The sequence below is a fragment of the Chiloscyllium punctatum genome, chromosome 16 (assembly GCF_047496795.1).
Source record: "Chiloscyllium punctatum isolate Juve2018m chromosome 16, sChiPun1.3, whole genome shotgun sequence".
In the NCBI taxonomy this organism is placed as follows: Eukaryota; Metazoa; Chordata; class Chondrichthyes; order Orectolobiformes; family Hemiscylliidae; genus Chiloscyllium; species Chiloscyllium punctatum.
The window spans coordinates 3,393,862-3,411,857 of NC_092754.1; the positions used below are offsets into that span (position 1 = coordinate 3,393,862).

The window sequence follows — 17,996 nt, forward strand, 5'->3', positions numbered from 1 at the left end:
GAAAGCAAAAATCATCTGTATTTCCTGTTTCATCCTGTCAAGGTGATGAGCTGAGCTTGCTCATTAAACACCTGCAGAATGGGAACTAATTGAGAATGTTGTCTTGATATTTTGGTCGTGGTGGGTGAGGGAGAGGTGTTTGTCAGGATACAGAGTGAGTCCGTGCTTTTGGAATCTTCCAATTTCCCTGAATTACCCTGTGGGACTTTATATATTCATTCTAAGAAGGGTTGCCACACCCTCCAGTTACATAGCTTTCTACCGGGTAATGAGGCAATGAATTGTCATTGTGACTCCAGCATCAGAGTGAGTATGTGTTTACCTTCCCATAACAACATCATCAACACAATCACTTCCACACAAACACAAGAACATCAAGAATCAGGAAATGAAACTGGAAAAGTGTAAAGAGTTGCTGACACAATGAAGGAATCAATGATGCAAAATCACAGAGTGAAAGGCAAAGGCAGAGGAAGAGAGGAGAGTCAGGAGAGGGAAGTGAGGCCAGATTCTGGTGATAAAAAACTGAACATGTGGCTGGCCATAAAGACCCACCCTGACACTGAGACTGAGCCCAATCCTGGAGTCAGGGGTGGTTCCAGCCCAGCTGGAACAGATACATTGCTGCAGTGGACCACAGATGGGAGGGTGGAGGAGGGACTCATCCCTGGAAACACGCTGCACTCTACAACTGAGCACACGCTGGTACATGTCACCATCGAGTATATCCCAACATCGTCAGCACAGGAAACAGCCGAGGATAAGACAGCATCACACCCTACTCCCAACCTCCCCACACCAACATTCCCACCTCCCCACACCAACATTCCCACCTCCCCACACTAACACCCCCACCCTCCCCACAGCCCCATTCTCCCCACACCTGCCCAACACCCCACCCTCCCCACACCAACATTCCCACTTCCCCACACTAACACCCCCACCCTCCCCACAGCCCCATTCTCCCCACACCTGCCCAACACCCCACCCTCCCCACACCAACATTCCCACCTCCCCACACTAACACCCCCACCCTACCCACACCCACCCAACAGCCCCATCCTCCCCACACCAACACCCCACCCTCCCCACACCAACATTCCCACCTCCCCACACTAACACCCTCCCCCCACACCTACCCAACACTCCACCCTCCCCACACTAACACCTCCACCCTTCCCACACCATGCTCCCCACCCTCCCCACACCAACACCGCCACTCTCCCCACATCCTCCCAACACCCCACCCTCTCCACACCAACACCCCATCCTCCCCATACCAACAGCCCCATGCTCCCCACACGAACACCCCCACCCTCCCCACTCCAACCCAGCACAGCCCCACCCTCCCCACACCCACCCAACACCACCAACCTCCACACACCCAACCAACACCACCACCCTCCACACACCAACACCCCCACACACTCCACATCCTCCCAACACCACCATCCTCGACACACCCACCAAGGCCCACACCCTCCCAACATCCCACCCTCCCCACACCAACACCCCCATCCTCCCCACACCAACACCCTCATGCTCCCCACACCCACCCAACACTCCCACCTCCCCACACCAACATTCCCACCCCCCCACACGAACACCCTCGACCTCCCCACACCAACCCAACACTGCCCCACCTTCCTCACACCAACACTCCACCCTCCCCACACCCACTCAACACCACCACCTTCCACACACGCACCAACACTCCCACATGCCCCACATCCTCCCAACACCCACCAACACCCCCACACACCCCACATCCTCCCAACACCAGCACCCTCCCCACACCCTCCCAACACCCATCAACACCCCCACACGCCCCACATCTTCCCACCACCACCCTCCACACACCTCCCAACACCCCCACATGCCCCACACCCGTCCTACACTCCCACCCTTCGCACACCCACCCAACACTTCCCACACCCACCAACACTTCCACCCTCCCCACACCAACCAACACCCACACCCTCCCCACACCCACCAACACCCACACCCTCCCCATACCCACACACCACCACATGTCCCACACCCACCCAGCACTCCCACCTTCCCTATGCCCACCCAACACACCCACACGCACCACATCCACCAAACAGCCCCACCCTCTCCACACCCATCAACACCCACACCCACCAAACCCCCACCCTTCCCACACCCACCAACACCCCAACACCTGTCACAAAGCTAGTCCCTTTTTTTCTAAAAGCTGTTCCTTGGCTCAAGGAGACTCTGTCCTTGATTTTTTTCAGAGGGGCAATTAAACCAGGCCAGGCTCCGATCAGTCTGGTTTGGTACGGAGATGAAAAGGATTTTGAGAGGCCTCTCATTTATATGTAAACAGATGAGCCTTCAGGCCAAAGTGGTCATGCTTTAGAAGTGATCTGTATAATGAAAGGGGAGTGGTCAGCTCTTTAACTGAGCTGACCTGTGCTGAGCAGTTTTAGTTCAGTCTGAACTGGGAAGTTCCACAGGGAGCTGAGTGGAAACTCTCTCTCTTTTCTGCCCTTCAACTCCAACCTGTAAGCAATTGTTCCATTTATACTGGGTTTTAAAGGGAGAGTGCTTATTGGGACTGTTGTGTATATTTGGAACAACACAATTAAGTCTCGCTGGATCGGTTGAGTTCTGTAGGGTTTCTTTATTCTGTTCTTTGAGTTTCATTCTGTAATTTTGTGAATACATCTTTTGTCTGTTTGAAAATCTGGTAGTCAACCTAGCTATCTTACTCTTGGTAATTTTCACTGTACACTTAGCGAAACAAATTGCAAAGTTAGGTCCAGGGCTGCTTGCTTAAGATTGTTTTGAGTAGTCTGGCCTAGTCTATAACACACCCCACACCTACCCAAACCCATACCCTCCCCACACCCACCAACGACCTCACACACCCCACGCCGACCCAACACCTCCCAACTCCCCACACCTACCCAACACCCATACCCTCCATACACCCACCAACGACCTCAAACACCCCACACCGACCCAACACCTCCCAACTCCCCACACCTACCCAACACCCATACACCCCCCACACCCACCAACGACCTCACACACCCCACACCGACCCAACACCTCCCAACTCCCCACACCTACCCAACACCCATACCCTCCACACACCCACCAACGACCTCAAACACCCCACACCGACCCAACACCTCCCAACTCCCCACACCTACCCAACACCCATACACCCCCCACACCCACCAACGACCTCACACACCCCACACCGACCCAACACCTCCCAACTCCCCACACCTACCCAACACCCATACCCTCCACACACCCACCAACGACCTCAAACACCCCACACCGACCCAACACCTCCCAACTCCCCACACCTACCCAACACCCATACACCCCCCACACCCACCAACGACCTCACACACCCCACACCGACCCAACACCTCCCAACTCCCCACACCTACCCAACACCCATACCCTCCACACACCCACCAACGACCTCAAACACCCCACACCGACCCAACACCTCCCAACTCCCCACACCTACCCAACACCCATACACCCCCCACACCCACCAACGACCTCACACACCCCACACCGACCCAACACATCCCAACTCCCCACACCTACCCAAACCCATACCCTCCCCACACCCACCAACGACCTCACACACCCCACACCTATCAATGCCCCCACAGACCCCACACCCACCCAACACCGCCACACACCCCACACCCACCAACGACCTCACACACCCCACACCGACCCAACACCTCCACACTCCCCACACCTACCCAACACCCATACCCTCCCCACACCCCCCAACGACCTCACACACCCCACACCTATCAATGCCCCCACAGACCCCACACCCACCCAACACCGCCACACACCCCACACCCACTAACACCCCCACACACCCCACACCCACCCAACACCCACACCCTCCCCACATCCATGAACGATCTCACACTCGCCACACCCACCCAACACCCCCACACTCCCCACACCCACCCAACACCCTCACATTTCCCACACTCACCCAACACCCCCACACTCCCCACACCTACCAACACCCCCACACTCCCCACTCCCCACACCTACCCAACACTCCCACCCTCTCCACACCCACCAACGCCCCCACACACCCCACAGCCACCCAACACCTCCACACTCCCCACACCTACCCAACACTCCCACCCTCTCCACACCCACCCACACCCCCACATTCCCCACACCCACACAACCCCCCACCCTTCCCACACCCACGGAACACCCCAACACTCCCCACACCTACACAACACCCCCATCCTTCCCACACCCACCCAGCACCCCCACACTCCCCACACCCACCCAATACCCCCACATTCCCTACACCCACCCAACACCCACACAGTCCGCACACCCACCCAAAACCCTCCCCCGCACACCAACACCCCCATTCTCCTCATACCAACACCCTCACCCTTCCCACACCCAAACAACACCCCCACATTCCCTACACCCATCCAGCACCCCCACACACCCCACACCCCACCCAACACCCCCACACACCCCACACCCACCCAAAACCTTCCCCCACACCAACTCCCACATTGTCCCCATACCAACACCCTCACCCTTCCCACACCCAATCTTCACCCCAACTTTTTCACACCCACCCAGCACCCCCACACACCCCACACCCACCCAACACCCCCACAATCCCCACACCCATCAACACCCCCACCCTTCCCACACCCAACCAACAACCCCACCTTTCTCACACCCACCCAACACCCCCACATGCCCCACACCCATCAACACCCCCACCCTTCCTATACCCACGCAACACTCCCCATACCCACCCAACATCCCCACCCTTCCCACACCCACCCAGCACCACTACACACCCACACCCATCAACACCCCCACAGCCCGCACACCCATCAACACCCCACACGCCCCACACACCACACCCCCACCCTCCCCACCCCTACCCAACACCCCCACGTTCCCCACAACATCACCCTCGCCCCACACCCACCCAACACCCCCACACTCCTACTCTTACCAACATCCCCACCCTCCCCACATGCCCCATACCCACCAACAACCCTACCCTTCCCACTCCCACCCAACACCCTCACCGTCCCCATGCCCACCAACATCCCCACACACTCCACACACACCCAACAACCCCAGATGCCCTACACCCGTCCAACAGCCCCACACACCCCACACCCATCAACACCCACACCCACCAACACCACCACACCCCACACACCCAACACCTCTACACACACATTCACCAACACCCCCACACACACCACACCGACCCTACACCCCCACACTCCCTACACCTACCAACACTCCCACTCTCCTTACACCCACCCAACTCCCCACACCCACCCAGCACCCCTACATACCTCACACCCGCCAATACCTCCCCCTCCCCCCACTCACCAACACCCTCACACGCCCATACCCACCAATATCCCCACCCTCCCCACACCCACCCAGCACCCCTACATACCTCACACCCGCCAATACCTCCCCCTCCCCCCACTCACCAACACCCTCACACGCCCATACCCACCAATATCCCCACCCTCCCCACACCCACCCAGCACCCCTACATACCTCACACCCGCCAATACCTCCCCCTCCCCCCACTCACCAACACCCTCACACGCCCATACCCACCAATATCCCCACCCTCCCCACACCCACCCAAATGCCACACCCTCCCCCACCTACTTCTCCTTCTCCCCATTGTTGCCTCTCTAATTCATAGAGCACTGAAGGGGGCCATACAGCCCATCAGATCCATGCTGGTTGTTTGTCAAGAAATCCAATTGGTCCTGTTCTCTCTTCCAGCCAGGAACTTTATTTCTCTCCAGTGTCCGTGCAAGACAATGAATTCCAGCTCATTACATTCGCTGCATAAAATGTTCTTCCCCATATCCCACCTGCATCGGTTGACCAAATAAGTCTGTTTCCCCAGTCCTTACACCATCAGCTAAAGGGAATAGCTTTCTGTCATTTTCCTTATCTAAACACATAGAAATCTTGCCTGCCTTGACAAAATCTCCCTCAATTCCAGGTGAATAACCCCAGCTTCTCCAATCTAACCTAGCAACTGCAGTCTGCTACTACAAAATGCATCACCTCACACTTATTTGCAATAAACTCCACCTGCTAGCTGTGTGCTTTCACAGTCTTTCAGTATTGTCACTGTTTGCTACATCTTTATTAACAACACAGAAGCTTCTAGCCCCAAACAACTTCATATGTTTTTTTAAAAATATTGCTAATCTAATAAATCATTGAGGAGGAGATTTTCCTTTACAAAGGTTTATTGCAGAGGGTCAGCTTAAGAAATTAGTCAGCCTTTCGATTAATTCCCAGAATGAGCATCAGCACCCAAAATAATGGTCAAACAATACAACAGTCAAAAATGAGCAATTTTCTTGAGAAAGGAGTATCAGTGTTGCAGGCTGTGACTGAGGGGGTGGTTCTGAGAGATTCGGCAGTCTGTTGTGTTTGAGCAATAGCAGAAAGCTTGCCTCATGTAGACTGTGGTCCCTAAGATGTGGTCTATATCCTGGTATTGAATTATTGGAAAAGGAGAAACGCCAGATTTGCAAACCTGATACTGACGAATCCAGACAAGTCTGGTCAGCCTCTCAGTTGAAACTGGAATCTGTACAGATGGGACGTGCCTGTAATGAGTCCTGAACTCTATTCTCTTTCACTTACAATGACTACAGCCAATAACAATGAGCATCCAATATAGACAACAATCCAACTGTTTACTAGTCACTGTGTTCAGCTTCATTAGGTAGATCCCCAAGTCAGTGGCCTGAACAAAACGGAAAATCATTAGAAATATAACCAGGAGTAGTCCATTCAGCCCCTCAAGCCTGCTCCATTACAGATTGGTCCATGGCTAATCTGATCTTGGCATCAATTATAGAGTCATAGAGATGTACAGCATGGAAACAGACCCTCCGATCCAACCCGTCCATGCCGACCAGATATCCCAACCCAATCTAGTCCCACCTGCCAGCACCCGGCCCATATCCCTCCAAACCCTTCCTATTCATATACCCATTCAAATGCCTTTTAAATGTTGCAATTGTACCAGCCTCCACCACATCCTCTGGCAGCTCATTCCATACACGTACAACCCTCTGTGTGAAAAAGTTGCCCCTTAGGTCTCTTTTATATCTTTCCCCTTTCACCCTAAACCTATGCCCTCTAGTTCTGGACTCCCTGACCCCAGGGAACAGACTTTGTCTATTTACCCTATCCATGCCCCTCATAATTTTGTAAACCTCTGTGAGGAGGAGACAGGCACCCAGTGCACAATATACAGAACATGCTCCTGATCCCCACCTTCAGTTCCGCTCTTTGCATTGGTGTCGCTGAAGCAAAGTTCACCACAGATCGGATCACAACGCATAAAATGGAGAGGACAAATGCAAATAGTTCCTGGCGATTTTCCTGGAAAATCCCATGCAGCACATAGTAAAAGCAGAACACTTGGGAGAGAGAACCAGAGAAGGGATAGCGTTAGTATGAATTAGTAAGTGGAAAAACAGGCTTACATTATGAGTCAACTGTTATGTATTTGTAAATGCCGAACAGGTCAAGACCCAGTTTTCTTGGCCAGAAACCCCAAGTGTTATTGCTCCAATATGACCAGTGGCTCACCTATGAGTGAGAGAGTCGGGGGTTCAAGGCCCAATGTCACATAATGGGGGGGCCCTACACACCAAGTCATGGGTAAACATTTTCAAATGAGGTGCAAAACTAAGATCTGTCTGAATTGATAGTTTAATCAATCTGATCAGGGATGTACCATTCTACAGCAGGTGGGACTCAACTCCCAAGTCTCCTGGCACAGAGGTAGGGACATTACCACTGCATCACAAGAACCCTGTCTGCACTTTTGAACAAGTTTTCCTCTCAGGGATGCAGTTATTTTGCCTAACCAACCTGCTCAGAGATTACACACTGCTGGAGCTGGGGGGTCCTCCAACTGGGCTCAGAGGCAGGGACACTGCCATCTTTGCACAAGAGCCCCTATGGTCTGTCGGCATTAATACTCTGTCCCTGTAAACATTGCCTGCCCACAGATTATCCACCGACCAGCAGCTGACCACAACCTCTGTGAGACGGTTCCATTTCTTCACAAAGACAATGAGACATTGGGAATATGAAACTGGTTTCCACTGGAGATAGCTCTATGAAAGTCTGGCATGATTATCAGGGTGTATGGCCATCTTCCTAAGTGAAGCATTTAGTGTATCCTGGGCCCTACAGCCATGTTATGTGAAGATCAGTCATCAAGGGGAGGTTCTTCAGTCTGGGAAGAGGAGTACCTGGCCTCTTGGTCTGACATGACCAGGACACAGAGCTCAGTGAAGAGGGAGGAGGAAGGCCTCAGTTGTACCAGCCTCCACCACTTCCTCTGGCAGACCATTCCACAAATGCATCACCCTCTGTGTGTAATTGTTGCCCTGTAGGTCTCTTTTATACCTTTCTCCTCTCACCCTAAGCCTATACCCTCTAGTTCTGGACTCCCCGATCCCAGGGAAAAGACCTTGTCTATTTACCCTATCCATGCCCCTCATGATTTTATAAATCTCTATGAGGTCACCCCTCAGCCTCCAACCGTCCAGGGAAAACAGCCTAACCTATTCAACGTCTCCCTATAGCTCAAATCCTCCAACCCTGGCAACATCCTTGTAAATCGTTTCTGAACCCTTTCAAGTTTCACAACATCCTTCCATTAGGAAGGAGACCAGAATTGCTTGCAATATTCCAACAGTGGCCTAACCAATGTCCTGTACAACTGCAACATGACCTCCCAACTCATGCACTCAATACTCTGACCAATAAAGGAAAGCATACCAAACACCTTCTTCACTATCATATCTACCTGCGATTCTACTTTCAAGGAGCTATGAACCTGCACTCCAAGGTCTCTTTGTTCAGCAACACTCCCTAGGACCTTACCATAAAGTGTATAAGTCCTGCTAAGAGTTGCTTTCCCAAAACGCTGCACCTCGTATTTATCTAAATTAAATTCCATCAGCCAATCCTCAGTCCAATGGCTCATCTGATCAAGATCCCATCATAATCTGAGGTAACCTTCTTCGCTCTCCACTACACCTCCAATTTTGGTGTCATCTGCAAACTTACTAACTATACCTCTTATGCTCACATCCAAATCATTTATATAAATGACGAAAAGTAGTGGACCCAGCACCAATCCTTGTGGCACTCCACTTGTCATAGGCCTCCAGTCTGAAAAACAACCCTCCACCACCACCTGTCTTCTACCTTTGAGCCAGTTCTGTATCCAAATGGTTAGTTCTCCCTGTATTCCATGAGATCTAATCTTGCTAACCTGTCTCCCATGGGGAACCTTGTCAAACACCTGACTGAAATCCATATAGATCACATCTACTGCTCTGCCCTCATCAATCCTCTTTGTTACTTTCTCAAACAACTCAATCAAGTTTGTAAGACATGATCTCCCACGCACAAAGCCATGTTGACTATCCCTAACCAGTCCTTGCCTTTCCAAATACATGTAAATCCTGTCCCTCAGGATTCCCTCCAACAACTTGCTCACCACCGAGGTCAGGCTCACTGGTCTATAGTTCCCTGGCTTGTCCTTACCACCTTTCTTAAACAGTGGCACTACATTTGCCAACCTACAGTGTTCCAGCACCTCACCTGTGACTATCGATGATACAAATATCTCAGCAAGAGATGAGTGAATCCTTAGAAGAGTATAAAAAGGCAGTAGGAGTATACTTAAGAGGGAAATTAGGAGGGCAAAAAGGGGACATGTGATAGCTTTGGCAAATAGAGTTATGGAGAATCCAAAGCATTTTTACAAATACATTAAGGACAAAAGGGTAACTAGGGAGAGAATAGGGCCCCTCAAAGATCAGCAAGATGGCCTTTGTGTGGAGCCACAGGAGATGGGGGAGATACTAATCAAGTATTTTGCATCAGTGTTTATTGTGGAAAAGGATATGGAAGATATAGAATGTAGGGAAATAGATGATGACATCTTGAAAAATGTCCATTTTACAGAGGAGGAAGTGGTGGATGTCTTGAAATGCATAAAAGTGGATAAATCCCTAGGACCTGATCGGGTGCACCTCGAGAACTCTGTGGGAAGCTAGGGAAGTGATAGCGACCAAGAGGTTACAAGGATCAGTTCCTCTACTGTCACCTGACCCTGTGTCAATGCTGTCTTCCAGTTCCTTGCTCTCCTGGGTTAGATTGGACCATATTGCAGCCTTTCCCAACACTGGGAAAGAGAAGGTGCAATCTCACCAGGAGAGTGGAAAATCCAACAGTGCAGGGTGTCAGGCACTGTAGCAGCAAGACCCCACAAATGCCCATGATATTGGGGAGAGGTACAGTATCAGCAAGTCATCCACCTATAAACGCAACTTTCACAAGACCAATCCTTTTGGTGAATGGCCATTCTCCTGGTAGGAATCCCTAGACATTTATTCCACGCCAGTCAGCCATACCCAGAGACTGGCAGCTGGGAGCAGAAGCTATCCCTCTCTATATGTCCCATTCTGCTATCCTCTTACTTCAGGAGAGAGGGGCCCTCGGTGAGAGCCATTGTGAGCAATCAGCCTCACCAAGCAACATTCCACTGAAATAAAAACAGCTTACTGCAGATGCCTGAGGTCTAACATAAAAACAGAAAGTGCAGCTGGCCAGACCTGCTGAGTTTCTCCAGTACTATCTGTTTTTGTAATAGTTTGCCAGGTCTCTAAAGCTATGGTGATCTATTTATCATCCACAGCCACTCTATACGGAAGGTGCTGCCCTTACTCCAGGAGAAGGAGGAGACAAGGGGTGCTTTTCTGCATTTCCCTAGTAACCAGATGGGTGGGTCAGAGACTAGACTCACCATTCCCCATTCTCAAGTCCATCTCAAATGGATTATCACCACATCTTCTTGGCTGTCACCCAGTAATAACAAACATAAGTAAAAGAATTTCACAAAGCATCTTTATCCAATAAAATATCAAGTTTTCCAAACCACGGTGAACTGTTCACCCTTGTGTATTCCCATGGTGCCTGCCTTTACTTGTTGTGGTGCTGCTACACAGTGCTAGCTGAGTGGTGCAGGGTTGCTACTGACATTCAAGGGGAAGCTAGTAGAAGGTCTTACAGGATGCCTTCAAAGAGACCTGGGCTTTGAGAGCCGAGCTTCAGACTGCACTATCTCACAAGGGACACCAGCAGAATGTTACTGGCAAGTGGCAGTGGTGGGAGAGTGAATATTGAGACAAGACAGCATGTTAGTGCTTATGGAGTCATTAGAAATTTCAAAATACCTCAGTGCTGAAAGATTTGAGTGTTTTGTGCATGAGTCACAGAAAGCTAGTCTGCATGTATGGCGGGTAATCAGGAGGATGAATGGAATTTTGGCATTTAGATTTAGATTAGATTACTTACAGTGTGGAAACAGGCCCTTCAGCCCAACAAGTCCACACCGACCTGCTGAAGCGCAACCCACCGAGACCCATTCCCCTACACCTTACACTACGGGCAATTTAGCACAGCCAATTCACCTAACCTGCATATTTTTGGATTGTGGGAGGAAACCAAAGCACCCGGAGGAAATCCACGCAGACACAGGGAGAATGTGCAAACTCCACACAGAGAGTCGCCTGAGGTGGGACTTGAACCCGGGTCTCTGGCGCTGTGAGGCAGCAGTGCTAACCACTGTGTCACCATATCGCCTAGAGTATAAAAGCAGGAAAGTGTTTCTCCAACTGTATGAGGCATTAGTGAGCTTGCATCTGGTGTGTTGCATATTTTGGTCCCCTCACTGAGAAAGGATGAAACTACTGCTCAGGAAAGGTTCACAAGATTAATTCAAGAGATGAAAGGCTTGGTTTATGAGGAGAGATTGAGCAGTTTAAGTCTATATGCTCTGGAGTTTAGAAGAATGAGACAAGATCTAATTAAGGTTTATAAGATGCTAAAGGGATTGAAAGAGTAGATGTAGAGTGGATGTTTCCTCATATCTAGAATGAGAAGTCATAGGATTATGATAAGGGACAGCAGATTTAAAACAGAGATGAGAAGGAATTACTTCTCTCAAAGGGTCATGAATCTGTAGAATTCCCTCCCCCCAGAGGGTGGTGGATACTGGGACATTGAATAAATTTCAAGAGGAAAGAGACAGATTTTTAACTGGCAATGGGTATGGGGAGTGAACAGTTGAGGCTGAAGTGAGATCAGCCATGATGGTATTAAATGGCGGAGCAGGCTTGAGGGGCTGAATGGCCTCCTCCTGCTCCAAGTTCTTATGCTCACCAAATTCTTGTAAACTTGTTGGAAAAGAGTTTGTTGAACTGCTGTGTGGCCTCACACATCCCTTTGAAGTCTGGGATCCAGAGCCACAATGGCAACAATCTGTCATTAGAGATATACAGCACAGCAAAACACCCATTGGTGCATTGAGTCAGCGCTGATCAAAAACAACTGAGCCTGAGTATAGACGGTTGTCATGATCATGGTCTGAGCTTTCCTGCAGCACTGAGACACTGGTTGTGAAAGGGGAGAAGCTCCATTAGGTTCACAATTGCAGCCATAAGCTTTGCCACCACCTGCAATGTGCACTTCCCGCTGCCTCTCCTGCATACTGCCTGACCTCCACCACAGGCTGGCTGACTGACCTGCCCAATGCTAACTGACCTTCACCACAAAAAACTTGAGCAAAAATCATCATGCATGATTGGTTCAATAAAATGCACAAACGCGAGAGTTCGCTGCCAGTAAAGTTGCCATTCAAACCCATTTTTAACCCGTTAAATAACAACTGCTTTAAAATAAGCAGTCAGTGGAATTTCATACACAAACAACAAATATTTGTACATTAATATGACTCGCAATTATTATTATTCTGAAGAGCTGTCTATTGTGTTAACTCTGTTTCTCGCCCCCAGATGCTGCCAGAGCTCAGAGTTTCTCCAGTACTTTTATTTTTATTTCAGGATTTTGCTTTTATTAGTTTCTGGTCTGCTGCTTTAAGTTGGCAATGCATCTTTACACATTCACAGTCAAGTAACTGAATAGGTCTTACCTATTCCAAAGAGCTGTATCAATGAGATGGTGAAGTCTTCCTGGGTTGGATCTTTACTGCCATCTTTCACCTGAATTACAATACTTTGGATTGTCACAACAAACATGGCAATGAGAGAGGTGATTGCTGCAGCAAGAAATACCTTCTCGCAACAAGATAATTCCGAAAATTGTTTCATCTGTGAAGAGAGAGGGAAAAGATCCTTTTCTTTCTCTATTTCATGCACATTGGAAGGTTATTTTTGAACAGGCATTATATGCTTTGTTTGGAAATTCACAGTTTAATGAAGGTCTTTACAATTAGGAAGAATTTGATACTGTAGATATAGCAACGGTTCCACATAAGAAATATCAGCAGGAGAAGATAACAGATCAAACATGCTCTGCTACTTGGTACGACCACGGTTCATCTTGGTGTTAACTTCACTCTTTGGTCCACTACTGGTGCCATAGTGGCTCAGTGGTTAGCACTGCTACCTTACAACTCTAGGGACCCGGGTTCGATTCCAGCCTCAGGTGACTGTCTGTATGGAGTTTGCACAGTCTCCCCATGTCTGCATGGGTTTCCTCTGGGTGCTCTGGTCTCCTCCCACAATCTAAAGATGTGCAGGTTAGGTGAATTGCCCATAGTGTTCAGGAATGTGTAGGTTAGGTGCATTAGTCAGGCATAAATGTAGGCTAACAGGGAAGGGGAATTGGTCTGAGGGGGGGGTTACTCATCCGAGGGTTGGTATGGACTTGTTGGGCCAAAGGGCCTGTTTCCACATTGTAGGGGGGTTTATTTAAAAAAGTGTACCTGAGAATTGAAAAACCTGTCCATCCCAACCTTACATACTCTCAATGATGGAGCATCTAGAACTTTCTGAGTGGAGAAATCACCCCTCAGCTCAGTCCTAAATAATCAGCTGCTTATCCTGAGGCTGTGCCCCCTCCCCTGTGAGGTACATTCCCCAGTGTGAGGTAAACAATTCTCAGGATCCTGTCAGTCCCCTTTCTTGATTTAATGAGGCTTTAATTCAGATTTCACTTGGACCCAGACTTTGAAGTTCTGAAGTCTGGTTGTGAAGAAGGATCAATGGACCTGAAATGTTAACTCTGCTTTCTCTCCACAGATGCTTCCAGACCTGGTGAATTTTTCCAGCAATTTCTGTTTCATTTTCTGATTTCCAGCATCCACAGTTCTTTCATTTTTTTTGTTTTGTGAGATTCAAATCCATGTTTCCCAGGACATTAGCCTGGGATTATAAGTCCAGTGACATTACACCATGTCACTCCTTCACTGTAACATATTTTCAGACAAAACAATCTCCAAATACTTAATAAAAATTGAAAGCACTGCATTCACTGTAAATCAGAAACAAAAGCAGAAATTGCTGGAAAAGCTCAGCAGGTCTGGCAGTATCTGTGAGGAGAAATCTGGGTTAACCTTCCGGGTCCCGTGACCGTTCTTCAGAACCCAGAAGGTTCTCCTCACAGATGCTGCCAGATCTGCTGAGCTTTTCCAGCAATTTCTGCTTTGTTTCCAAACCCTTATTCATGAAAAAAATGCTACTGTGAAATATTTTGGGCTGCTAACAAATCACTTCCAGTCGGTGTATGAAACTTTACAGCAGGCTTGATAGAAAGTCAACTGATCACATTGAATAAATAAGAACGTTCTTCTTGCATTTCTGAATCAACAAATAATGAAGCACTTCATTCACTCAGGTATAGTGTGTGTAAGAATAAGCTAATGGCCCATCAGTCACATTTACTGTCCTGGCCAGGGTGTAATCCTAAACAGAAGATGCAGAAAATAAATTATCTTCTTCAAGGTATCTGTTTATGAATGAAATGATCAAAACTAATACAACTTATGAGGGTACAGATAAAGTTAATTGTACTTGTCTTTTCCCTAGGATGGGGGATTTCAAGACTAGGGAGCATATTTGTAAGGTGAGAGACGAAAGATTTTAAAAATATATGAGGTGCAATTTTTTACACTGAGGGTGGTTGGTTTGTGGAATGAACATCCTGAGGGAGTGGTGGTTCTGGGTACAACTACAACATTTAAAAGACATTTGGATAAGTACATGGATAGGAAAGGGTTAGGGGAATATGGGCTAGATGCAGGCAGGTGGGACTATTTGATTATGATCAGCACGGACTGTTTGGACCAAAGTGTCTCTTTCAGTCATGTCTGACTCTAGGACTCAATGTGACAGGAACTCAGAATCAAAAATAATGGGAAGGTGTTGGAGATCCAAAAGAAATTTTACAAATTGGTAATGAACATCAATGCAACCATTGAATTTGAACTAAGATTCCTCATCTGAGTATAACCTATGTATGAAGATATGTTTGTAATTCTCCCTATCTTACTCCATATCTGTCTCCTGGTTAAAAGAAAAAGAACAAGAACTGCAATAGTTATTGGAGCCTCAATGAGGCTGAGATAATAAACTCTCAGCTGCTCATTGCGTCAACTGAACATGTTCATAATACCATCACTACTGAGGATTACAATCGCCACAAATATTGTCAGACTTACTGGACCACACGGTGTGGGTACAAGCTCTTTATGCCGTGGCGTTAAGTTTGGCGATGGGGTCTCACTATCGTCATTGCAATTGGACTCCATGCTGTCCCTTTAATGACAAAAAATGCACAAAACCGTGAGTTAACAAACAGCAAAAAGCATTGTCCTGATAACCCCCCCGAAAGTTTTTGCTCTGCAGCGCGTCTGATGTGTAGATATGATACATTTACGATTCACAAAAGATGTTTAGGCAGAATGAAGTGTCCCTTATCCAAGGAGAGTCTTTAATGGGTACACATGAAACCAAAGGCTGATCGTCAATTCTCGTCTGCTCATGTATGTTCAATAGCGACCTCAAAACTTCAAGCGAGAGGCAATTAAAGTTCGATGTCCGTTTCTCATTATTTGAACTCCCCGTTCCATTGGCAAGGCGAGCAGAGAGTGCCTCTGGGCGAGTCGCTCCCACAGCCCTAGGCATGGTCAGGACAGCTGTGACCAGTTGGGGATATGGTCAGTATTGCTGATGCTGGCTTCTAATTCCACGGTTTCGTTTTAAAACAATGATTTTGAACTGACATTTCCTGACCATTAATCCAGTGTGAGTAGGTCCTATAGCAATGCAGGATTGTTGCATTGCACTTTTCCAGACCAGAGGCCAGACTGTAACAGATAGCAGGGACACACTTCCGATCAGCCCATTGTTCCCACAAACTGGAGCGGGTGTGAATTTTAAACACCACTAGTAAACCGATTCCATTTCGCCCATCTGCGGGATCACACCAAGTTATAATTAACCCTCAGTGATGCCATAGATTTCGGATTTTAGATTTTCCTTCAAATAAAGCAAAGCAAAGCAGATCCAAAAACAGAAAGCGCTGGAGAAGCTCAGCAGGTCCGGCAGTACCTGTAGGGAGAAAGTGAAACTAATGTCTCGAGTGCAGTGCCCCTTCTCTAGACCGTTACTTCTGTTTCTCTGCCCGCAAAACCTGCTGAGTTCCTCTAGCAACTTCTGTTTTCTGGTTTCCTTAATTTCCTCCGTTGCTTCCTCTCTGCGGAAACGTATTTTGTCTGTAATCCCATTGTAGCCTGATTGATGGAAATCGAGAATAATTCATACAGATTGAGATTTTTCCAACCTGTTGGCACGTCCAGCCCGGGGTCTGGGAGCAGCCGCTGTCTCTGAGAGCAGTCCCTGGGACAGGGTACCTTGCCACACACACTAACAGTGCAGCATCTCACTGCCAACGGTTTCACTCTCTCTGGCAAATACTTCCGGACAAGATGCTGCTGGACTGCGTCACTTCCAGCAAAACAGGAGACAGAAAATAATGGAAACATCTATTATCACCTCAACCCCCTTATTGGTTTCTGCGTTTGTGTAGTGCCTTAATGTTGTTGCTGTGTATCAGCTGCGCTCTCTTCATCGGGGATAACGGTTTGTACGTTTTGCACATCGTCTGTCAACGCAGAGAGCAGAAAGAGATGCGAATCAAGGAGCAACACATCCTATCTGCAAAGGTGACTGCGAATTTCCAGCTGCCTGCCGTTTTAGCTCATGTCTGTATTCCCATCCCAACATCTCTGTCTCAGATTTGCTGCAACGTTCCAAGAGATGCCTTCGGTTAGTTGGGACAGAGTCGACGAGTGTGGTGTTGGAAAAACACCGTGCCTGATGAAGAGCTTATGCCCGAAACGTTGATTCTCCTGCTCCTCGGATGCTGCCTGACTGGCTGTGCTTTTCCAGCACCACACACTTCGGCTCTGATCTCCAGAATCGCAGTCCTCACTTTCTCCTTTGTTGGGACAGAGTCAAACTCCAATGTTTGCTTGTTTAGTTGATATGGTATTGTAGCAAACCGAACTGCATTTGTAACAATGTATAGACACAGAGATTTTTCATTATAAATAAAGTATACTTTTGAAAATTAAAAAAAGGTGTCCCAGTGAGGCGCAGGCTGGAAGTGCAGCATCTCACTTTACCACTCGGGAACAATGCAGCCTTTAGAGATCAATCCCAATTAGGTACTTTTCCTTTGTTTTAGCCTAGCTCCTAACCCTGGACCTGTCATGATTTGAGTTTCTTTCAGCCCAGCTGGCCTATTCTCTCCTGTTCTCAACTCTCATTATCATTTATTCAGCTTCACTTCTGTCCTGGCTTACTATCAATAATCCCCTTGTGTGCTGATCCCTCTCATATAGCTTTCCCTCTCTGGGTTCCATCTCTGATAACTGCTCACCTCCACCCCAAAGTCATCATGAATGCTACTTTTTTTTTAGAACTGTTTTCAGTTCTGATGAAGAATTTGAAACATTAATTCTGTTTTTTCCCCACAGATACTATCAGGCCTGTTGAGTTTCTCCAGCAATTTCTGTTTTTTGTTTC

At 48.4% G+C, this 17,996-nt stretch overlaps 1 protein-coding gene across 3 annotated transcripts in view; it reads right to left on the reverse strand.

Annotated features, from left to right (window-relative positions):
- LOC140486904 (uncharacterized) overlaps positions 1 to 16,484 on the reverse strand; it is a 58,207-nt gene extending 41,723 nt beyond the window's left edge. For all 3 annotated transcript variants that reach the window (XM_072586008.1, XM_072586007.1, XM_072586006.1), the window contains exons 1-4: positions 15,844 to 16,484; positions 15,626 to 15,722; positions 13,097 to 13,274; positions 7,351 to 7,496 (exon numbers count right to left, since the gene is read on the reverse strand). In XM_072586008.1, coding sequence (XP_072442109.1) covers positions 7,351 to 7,496; positions 13,097 to 13,274; positions 15,626 to 15,722; positions 15,844 to 16,091 — 669 coding nt within the window. In that variant the 5' untranslated portion in view covers positions 16,092 to 16,484. The remainder of the gene's footprint in view (positions 1 to 7,350; positions 7,497 to 13,096; positions 13,275 to 15,625; positions 15,723 to 15,843) is intronic.
- Positions 16,485 to 17,996: the final 1,512 nt, after the last annotated feature.